At 39.6% G+C, this 10,337-nt stretch overlaps 1 protein-coding gene across 1 annotated transcript; it reads left to right on the top strand.

Moving 5' to 3' along the window:
* Positions 1–310: 310 nt before the first annotated feature.
* Positions 311–7,905, top strand: camkvb (CaM kinase-like vesicle-associated b). Its single transcript, XM_041034412.1, has 10 exons — positions 311–405; positions 553–684; positions 3,095–3,169; positions 3,665–3,803; positions 5,676–5,796; positions 5,923–5,998; positions 6,125–6,261; positions 6,460–6,538; positions 7,265–7,352; positions 7,543–7,905. The coding sequence occupies exons 1-10, from the start codon at positions 311–313 to the stop codon at positions 7,903–7,905; spliced, it is 1,305 nt and encodes a 434-aa protein (XP_040890346.1).
* The last annotated feature ends 2,432 nt before the right edge of the window (positions 7,906–10,337 follow it).

The following is a 10,337-nucleotide window of genomic DNA, read 5'->3' as shown; positions in this document are numbered from 1 at the left end:
CATTATGTCCAGACTTCTGCTTCAACGCAAAACTGTTCCCCCAGCTGTTATATTAGTTATATAAGTTAGATCATAATATAAAACTGATTCTGTGCAGCAGGCTCCAAGGCTTTGGCCTTTATTAATGCAGGATCATGAAAGGCTCCGTTACAGTAAGTGAAACAATCCAGTGCAATGATACTGGCTCTTTAGCTCTTACACTTTTGAAAGGCTTTCTTAGCATTGCCGTTATCTCTGTCTTATTATTAATTTCATTCTCTCCCTCTTCTGTCTCTCTTTCGCTTTCTCTTACCACAGGTCAGGAGTGGCCATGCCATTTGGCTGTTTAACAATCGGGGAAAAGAAGGATTATAACAATCCTTCAGACGTGACAGATAAATATGACCTGGGTCAGATCGTTAAATCGTGAGTATCTCAGCAGCGGCATGTAGACCCAAACGTCCATGCAGACTTTTGAATGATGTTTGTATCTTTTCTCAAGAAACCATTATGATCTATGTTTATATTTCTTTAAATAAATCTAAAATACTGTCATTAAATGCTTCCTTTCAGGGAGGAGTTCTGTGAGATATTCAGGGCCAAGGACAAAACTACAATGAAAATGTACACATGTAAAAAGTTCCTAAAGAAGGATGGAAGGAAAGTCCGCAAGGCTGCGAAAAATGAGATCCTCATCTTAAAGATGTGAGTTGTTGATTGGGATTAATGTTTCCTTCAGTTCAAATTTCTGTGTTAAACAGTGCCTGATTAGTTTTGTGATGGGAATGTCATCAAAAGTTTTTCATTTGTTTTTTTTCCTTTCTCTATTTTGTCTTAATAAACGGTAATTTCACAGACAGCATCAATTTCTAAGAAGAAAAACAAAACTGAAAACAAATCTAGGTGCTCGCTTTATTAATAATAATAATATAAAGAAAGTCAAGTGAACCTCATTTCACTGACTGATCATACACAGCCTTGTTTATCTGAGACATTTTTTTCTCAGCTTCTCTGTAATTATCTAACTTTCCAATAAAAGCCACATCAACATAACCCGGGCCTTATCAATCAATGCGTCACTGACAGCGTGCGAAGCAGTGAAGCAAGATGAAGATGAAGGTGTGATTTCTTTGCAAGAAGCCTTTCAAAGCATGGACTCACATTCTTCTGAAAATTGCACTTGAGACACTGCAATAACGGGGACGTGCAGTGCTCCCGTTTTACATGCTCCAGTCGTCAGAGGGGGTTTTAGTGAATAATCAAATGTGATGACATTTTCAAAGGCTGTGAATAATTGCTGGCAAAACATCAAATGCCGTCTTGAATGTAAAACGCTTGAATATTAGCATTAGAAAAGAAAAGAAGTGATCATTCAAGTACTAATCCTCGTTAATTTATTTTTATTACTTAGAATGAATCAAAAAAGTCCCGCACATTGTCAGTCCCTTGTGATTAGATTTTTTTCACAGTCAAGAGTTTTTAATTCTTCTTTTAATACCAGTGACTTTAAGTCCCCCTCCACTCAAAAATCTGTTTTAGTTATTGTTCCTTCATTTGGATGTCGGAGCTTCACTGTGCAGAATAATGTTTGTGCAGAGTTTGACACTAGAAGGCCGTATTCATATTCAAGATTTTGTGACATAATAAGTTGTGGTTCAGTTTGCGGTTGCACAGGTGTGACGAGGAAAGTTGAGGCATCTTGCGTCCAGCAGTTAAACTTTTGAAATGAACAATACTTGCATATTTATAGATTTCTTTAAATGATGGAGAAGGAGGAGATGTAAGTTTAAAGATTTTTAATGAGGTAATTTTTTTTGAGGGAAAACCATATCAGACATAAATTCTTTCTCCAAGCAGAGTATTAAAACATGTCTGGAGGGGATCATTAATGGTGTGCAAGAACTTTGTCATTGGCAGTAAATCCCTCTCTGCAGTAGCTGTTTTGTAAATGTCACAGAACCATAGATAATGGCCTGAGGTGAAGAAGACACTTGTGTCATTAAATGTATAAATTACTTTTATTTATTTATTTATTTTTAATCTCCATGAAAAAATAAGATATTGAACACACAATTATTTTTGGAAAGAAAAATCACTTTTAAATGTTTTTGTTCTACAATGAACCTACAAAAATATGAACCATAAAATGTTATTTGTTTATTTTTTGACAGATAATATTTCTGATGACAAATACATTTACAAATACTAACCAACTACAAAATAAGGGAATTTGGTAAACTAAATGGAGGGGCCAGAAATGTATGTGTCAGCTGGGATTATGCACAGAGGGACATTACAAAACCTGCACTTCTTCAGGGCAAAGCAAAGAGCACGGTGCTTTATTAACCAATCCTATGTAAGAAAAGATTAGAGCAGTGATAAGCCAAGCTACCATTTGTCCCAAATCTCTCCCTATTAGCTACCTGCTGGACAACAAATCTGTCTGCCATTTTATTTAAATACAGGATTTTTTGTATATGTGCTTTGCTTTGTATATGTGTCCAAATGATGTGCACTACTTTTTTTCTAACAATCCCACACTGCAGTGCTTTCCCTCGGTTCCTGATGTAAATTACAGTTACGAAACAGTATACCTGTCAGTGCGGCAAAATGAAAATGACATACAAATGTCCCAAATCTCAGTTTTCCACTCAGTAAGTAACCTATTGAGTCTTGAATAAATGAGGAAGTGATTTCAGACACAGCTTCAGTATTCTAAGTCCCTGTTCACTGCAACTTAAAAAAAGGATAAAAAAGGATCATGAAGACAGCAGGTGTATTGACAGGCAAGAACAACACTTTGCAGCCTCAAATACTGTAGCTTTATCGGCTAAATTCACCATGAAGTTTCCTAGTTGGTACTGTGGTTTGTATAAGACATGGCCATGGTCATTATTGTCTCTATACACACACAGATACATTAGAGCACATAAATCTATGGACAGACAGTTTGACATGCAGAGCTCAGTCTTGTCCTGAATGAATGAGTGAGACGTCATCTTCTATATGACTCTTGTCTTCTCTCTCTCTCTCTCTCTCTCTCTCTCTCTCTCTCTCTCTCTCTCTCACCCTGTGTTTCTCTCTCTGTCTTGTGCTTTGTGACGTGTCTCCCTAGGGTGAAACATCCCAATATTCTCCAACTGGTGGACGTCTTTGAGACCAAAAAAGAGTACTTCCTCTTCCTTGAACTGTGAGTTCAGATGTCTGATGAGCCAGGGGAAAAGGCTTGCTGCTTGTCTTTGCTGTAGCTCGGGCTTGCTGAACTGTACTGTATGTGTTGATTATACACTCGTGGGGAATGAGCTGTTGTAGCCCGAGGCTCTGTAGATATGAGAACAGCTCTGAACTCCACTCATTTGGTATTCGTATATGATTGCTCGCTAGCTGCTCCATTCTTATCAGCATGTGTTCTTGGGGAATTTGATGCATTTCCATGGATATGCTAAATGTAGGATATTCATCTCGTCATTTGAGGACGCTTGATTTGTGGGTTGAAGAATTCTAGTTAGAAAGAAATTTATTTTGGGAATGACACAATTAACATTTATATGCATTTATATGCACTGTAAAAGTAGTTATAACTTTTTATTTTATCAGTTCTTGTTTTTTGCCTTTTTGTGAATAAAATCACATTCATAACTTAATCTAACAAATCTAACACATTTCGACCTTCCTGTTTCCGCAGTGCAACAGGCAGAGAGGTGTTTGACTGGATTCTGGATCAAGGCTACTACTCAGAGCGAGACACCAGTAATGTGGTGCGCCAGGTGTTGGAGGCTGTCGCCTACCTCCACTCCCTGCATATCGTTCACAGAAACCTGAAGGTAACACACTGCAGTAGTGAAGGATTTAGAATACACTGACTAATCTGGGTTGTAGGCAGCAAATAAGACACCATGACTGTGGTGCATCTCACCGGAAAATCCAGGCAATAAAACAGTAATCTGTGTATGAAGGAGGTGTTGGTTTACTGAATACCCAACATGTGACCTCAGTGCTGACGAGTGAATGAACCCTTAAGTGCTGGTTCTATGGATGTGCACTATCCACAGGCTGTCCCCGTAAGAACAGGAACAATGGTGATATATCAGTGAATCCAGTTCATAACACACACACTGAAATGCAGCTCATTTAATGCTGGTGGTGTAGGATCCTCCTTTGATGTGAATGTGGTTACTGCATTAAAGGGAATAAACTCTGAACATGACATTAAACATATGAAATAATAAGACATTAACGGTGAAATATACAGTGCAATAGTAATGCAGTTCAATTATAAACAGTACGAGGATGAATAAATGAGGAGAATACAATTCTCATAACTGTAAGGGAGTATCAACAAAGAGCAACCTTTTACGGGGAACCTCTTAGCTTAGAAAGGCTCGTATTACTGCTGGTGTAGTGCACAAAGAAGGCGAGCTAAGGAAATGTTCGATGGTCCCTTAACAGACACATAAGCGCACTTATTACGCTGCCATAGCAAATGCACTGTTGAAGAGAGGGTGACCTTCTGAACACTGCGTAAAGGATTTCACTGTTGAACCACTTTCACAATGAAAAAAGTCCAGGAGCACTTATGCTGAAACATAAATTACAACAGTCCAGGTCTAGTAGAAGGTTAGACTTCAAGAGACTTAGACTTTTAACCTGAAAATCACCAAAACCACACTGACTGTTTCATGTTGTTTTCAGCAGCTCCCACAATAAACCTCAAACATGGGGGGAAAAACCCAGACAGCAGAACCCACAGGCATCTGCTCCATGTAATTAATTTCACTTTAATTCAATCGAGCAACTTGCCAGCTGTATGTACATCATTAAACATTAAACATGAAAGTTTAAAACACAACACATGCAGCCCATAAAACCTGAACAAACTGAAGGAAACTGGCAGGTAAATAAATAGAAGTAAACAAGCTTAAGGTGAGTGAGATAAATTGAACAGGGGACATCATTCAGACATATTAAAGGAGATTGGACACAGATAGAACAGGTGTACACTGAGCACTGTATATGTTCAGCAGAACCATTTACATGTGCTGTGCTTCAGAGCACCAAGAGGGAGAGTGAGGAGGCTTCCAGTGAGTAGAAAGCAAGACTGCAGGTTTCTTGATTTTATTTATCCATGGGTTACAGACTATTTTTCACACACTACAGTAAAGTTTAAACAGAGGTAGTGTATTATGGTGGTGTGTTATTTTAACTGAACTCCATTACATTAGGCCTGAGACACACAGACAGTGAAGCCTGTTAAACACTGTTTGGCTGCCCTCTGTGTCCTACCCCTCTAATCACGTGTAACCACATTTACAACAAAAGCCAGATCAGCCTCTCCATCTCCAAACCTCTCATGTCTCCCACTACGAGGCTGTCGGCTTAAATGGAAATCAATGCATTTCTTAAGTGGAAACACTTCTAACTTGGTCAAGGCGTTTAGTTTTAGTCCGATGATATTAAAATCACAAAATTAAACTGGATATCTTTCATTTGATTAGGGTCTTTTCATTGGCACCGAATAATTACACTATTGGATGTTTTCAGTCTGCTCATTATTTCTGTCAGAAAATGATACCACCACTGTAATTCAAACTCTGCAACCTTCAGTGCTGAAGGTTGCTGAATACCTATGATAATGAAAGACCTTAAATGTGAATATTATATTAACTGTTGTCATTGTAACATGTCATTGTTCATAGTTGGAGAACTTGGTTTACTACAACCGTCTGAAGCACTCGAAAATAGTCATCAGCGACTTCCATCTTGCCAAGCTTGAGAATGGACTAATTAAAGACCCCTGTGGGACGCCTGAGTACCTGGGTGAGAATATAGATTTACCCTGTGGGAAATGAGACAGGCAGATTATTATTAGAGAATGTCACATGTCAGCCAGATGTGGCTTTCAAACATCAGCCATTTTTATGAAGCTTGTGTGCCCTTGTGCAGCTCCTGAGGTGGTTGGCAGACAGCGATATGGCAGGCCTGTGGACTGCTGGGCTACAGGGGTCATCATGTACATACTGTAAGTTGTGACAGGAGACATAAAGTTAGAAGTTTATCATGTTTTATTATATAATACGCCTTGTTTAAATGTGGTATTTAGATGTTTTTGACTACCAACGCTCCTTTTTTTCCTTTGCTGCATCAGGCTGTCAGGCAACCCTCCTTTCTACGATGAAACTGATGATGATGATTATGAAAACCATGACAAGAACCTGTTCCGAAAGATCCTGGCAGGCGATTATGAGTTTGACTCTCCGTACTGGGATGACATCTCTGATTCAGGTAATTTTAGCTTAAAGTTAATACCTACATTGTGTAGGAACACAATGACAGCTTGCTGGGTAAACATTTCAAATTTGAAAATTTTTCCCCTCTTCTTACCTCTGGAGCGTTCTTACACACATCATATTTATGTTCCCAGCCATCAGGAGAATAGACCCTTTTTTGCTGAGTTTCTTCTGTGTGATTTTTCTCTGACAGCTAAAAGTCTGGTTGCTCGTCTGATGGAGGTGGATCAAGACCAGAGACTGACAGCCCAGGAGGCTATAAACCATGAATGGTAGTCAACAGAGCTTTGATATTTTGCGAAGCCCATTGAAAACAGAGCAGTGTGATCAGAAAGGCTGCATGAGATCACAATTTTTGGCTTGTTTGACAAGTCAATTAAAATTGCATTGGGAAACTTCATAGCTCACTTTAACAATCTAATCACTGTACATAATGAGTGCTCAGCATTTATTAGGCTGCAAGTTACAGTAGCATGAAAACTGATGCTTCACTTAAAAAAAGCAGCTTTCCACATTCACCAAAATGAGTTTAAAGATGTTTGTAGCCATACTGCCAGTGCAACTCTAGGGGCGGCAACGTCTGAAACATCTGAAAGAAATATTGGATGGATTTGCACAAAATTTGTTAGAGACAGTTGGTCGCGACCCCTCTGACTTGTGGTGTTCCCCAAGGCTTCATCCTTGGCCCCATTATTTTCCCTTAAAAATATGTATTGATCAGTTTTCAGTTTGATTGTTGGCCCTGCTTAGTTTCATCTCACAGAGGTCCTTCCAGCAAACTATAAATTCTGAACACAATTGATTGTCACGATGGCAAAAACTAAAAGAAAAGGCTCAAGAAGAAAAATAAGAATAATATTTAAAGGTTACACAGTCTTTGCAAAAGTTTTCCAGCCAAAAAAAATCAACAATGAACTGACTCATGCCCATGGCATCCAAATATTGGGGAAGCATAAAACTCTGTTGTGAAGTTGTGTTTTTTCCATTTTGTGCAACAGGATCTCTGGTGGTGCAGCTTCAGATAAGAACATCAAGGAAAATGTGTGTGCTCAAATAGAGAAGAACTTTGCCAGAGCTAAATGGAAGGTAAGCCCTTTTTTCTCTCCTCCAGGAACAAAGTTCAACACTAGTTGTGCAGTCCTTGAACAAGGACGTATAGTTGTGCTGCATTGTCTAACTTTGAGTTGAGACCGTCCAATAAGAGCTGATGTTCTCTCAGCAAGTTTTCAGGTTATAGCACCGGTCTGAGATCAGTTTTTTCTGCCTCCTTCCATAGAAAGCTGTTCGGGTCACCACCATTATGAAGAGATTGAGAGCGCCTGAGCAGAGCGAGTCAAGGGCAACCAGCCCTGCAGCTGGCACCCCGGCAGACCCCGCAGCTCCCCAGGCTGCCGCTGACCCCTCTGCGCCTTCATCTGATCCAACACCTGAGGGAGCCCCGGCTGCAGCCACAGAGCTGCCTTCCAGCGTGGAGATAAGCCAACCAGCGCCAGAGGCCTCAGCTGGGGTGTCAGCCTCAGCCGCTGAGCCACAGCAGCAGAGCCCGGCGCCGCAGGAGGCTGAGCCCACATCGCGTTGTAATGGTGAAGCCTCGACTGCTCGCCACGCGTCCACTGAGGCCGGGGACGAGCAGGGTTAGACCCCGGTGCCCCTCCCTGTGTGACCTCTGCAGTCCCCACCAACTCCTGCACACTGTACATTAGCTGCTAGCATGGTGACACTGACTCTGCTTCTCTCTCACTTGCAGCATTAGCATCATCTCATGGAGGCTGTGTGCTACCTTTCCTGAGTGCTGCACTGTATTGGCTTTCTTTTTACATGTATTGTGCCACTGACCCTCTGGTGTTTTATGTCAGATCACATAAACCACGTCTATCCACGTACATTTGAATCTTAGGGGCAAAAACAGATTTGCTGTCAAGCTGTGGCTTACAGCTAAACTTTCTGACGCTTCTCTTAGTGATAAGAGAATATAGGAAGACATAATTCTGCTGATTCCTTTTTAATGAGCCAACTTGGGAAACTTCTCTCTGCCAGTCTTGCAATTACAGTATTTGTTCTCAGAATCAGAAGAAAAGTTTTGCTTTTCCCTAAATTTTGACCTTGTACCGTAATACTCAGTAAGTGCGCTCCCTCACATATCGTGGGGTCCAAAAGTCTGAGACCACTTTTTCCAAATTAATGTAAATTCCTCTCACATGGAAAATATGTTTTATCTTTCCTGTCTTTTATTGTCTTCACTAACCAGTTATTGTGTGTTAAACAATGAGATTGATGACTGGGAGATTTTATTCCCAGTGCTGTATTTTGAACTAGGCAGCTTCACACATAAGCACACACACAAACACTATGTTCCTTTGCTAACTTCCTGCTCAGGAAAGAACCTCACAGCTGTAAGTGTAAAGATTCTGTACATAGAGACCTTTGTAGAAGTAGCCAAAACAGCATGCATTCTCACTTTCTGCTGTTCATTTTACATGTACAGCCACTTGGTGGATAAAGATGTGCTACCCGCTACTCGTCTTATCGTAGGCCACAGCACTCTCGCCTCTTGCCACAAGCCGTGTCGAGGCTAATGTTCTTTTCAAAAGCGTACTATACATTATGCTGTCTATTACTACGGTTCAGTTAGCACCCCTGCTGTTAATGTAAGTTATTTGAAAAAAAAAAAAAAAACAGTCATTACATAGCAGTTCTATGCATCCAAATTAATTTGTAGCTTTTCTTTTTTAGAGACATCACAGCAGACTTCATGACATCTTTATCCATCACGTGATAAAAAATTGTTTTCTTTTTTGTTTTGTTGCCAGATCTCAGTCTGCTTGTGTCTACTTTGATTTAATCATGTCCTTTGTGTTAGGATTCTGACTCAAGTGCCGCACACGTCTTAATATTTGGTTGTAACTGTAAAACGAAATGTGCATTAACAGACCACATGCGGCTTTAAAGGGAAGACATGCATCATTTTGACTTTGTGGTAATTTGGGTCATCTTCACCAACTCAGCTTTGTTGACTTGTACTGAAAAAAAGGATGACTCACATATTTAACATTTATTTATTTATTTATCTATCTATCTATTTATTTATTTATTATTTACCTATTTATCATTTTTATTTCCATAGATTTTCAGATTATACTTGATAAACAGTAATAACAAACTATCCTTTCCTGTCACTGATTCCCCTCAAGAATTAATAATGAGCTATAGAAAGAGTTCTCTATAATCACTCTAGAGGAAATTGAGCAATATTCAACTGGCTGCAGAAACTGTGATTCCTGGTGTCCTTTTGATAGAGTCCATGTAGAAGTCCATAGTCCTTGCCAGCTGTCAGGCTCTCCAGGGCCACTTAATTAACACATGGCTGCTGTCAGATAAGTGTGTGTGTGTGTGTATGTGTGTTTGTTTGGGGGTGGGGTGACAACTAAGACCATATTGCTCTTATGGCATTATTTCCGGCATTCACATACAATTAACCATGGGTTTTAATTCCCTGGCCACCTAAAGACAGCAGCCACATTGTCAATACAATTATTAGATGATACATTTAAAGTGTAATATGTCCTGAGCTCGGCCACTTTGTCTGACTCTATCCAATCTGTTGTCAAGAGTATTTACTGTGCACATCTGTGAATTTATATGAAAATGTGCATTTCAGATAAATTGGGGGAAAAAACTGACGTGAAGTTTGTTGTTGCCGAGTCTTTTATTTCTACATGTATCTCCTTTTAATTTGTGCTACAGTGGTTTGGTATACACACCAATCATTCAGATTATACCACTATATCATTTCTTACATTGTTGAAGATAAATATTAAGATTTTAAAGAGAGGCTTAATCAGAAGAGATTTTTATGTGAATAGATTATTTCATGTAGTCTGTTCTCTTTGTTTAGATGGCAAATAAAAACTGTTTAAATACTATTACACAGTTTAAAGCAATGCTTTTTTCTCACTGTATTTAGTACTCCATGTCTGTTCATTTGACCACGCACTTACAGGTGTATTTGTAGATGTGATGTTTGCCAGGACCAGCGGTCACCTGTAGGTCCTGTCTTGCATTTGTGAGCTC

The sequence above is a fragment of the Toxotes jaculatrix genome, chromosome 3 (genome assembly GCF_017976425.1).
Source record: "Toxotes jaculatrix isolate fToxJac2 chromosome 3, fToxJac2.pri, whole genome shotgun sequence".
Taxonomy (NCBI): Eukaryota; Metazoa; Chordata; class Actinopteri; family Toxotidae; genus Toxotes; species Toxotes jaculatrix.
This window is presented reverse-complemented; position numbering and strand designations above follow the sequence as displayed.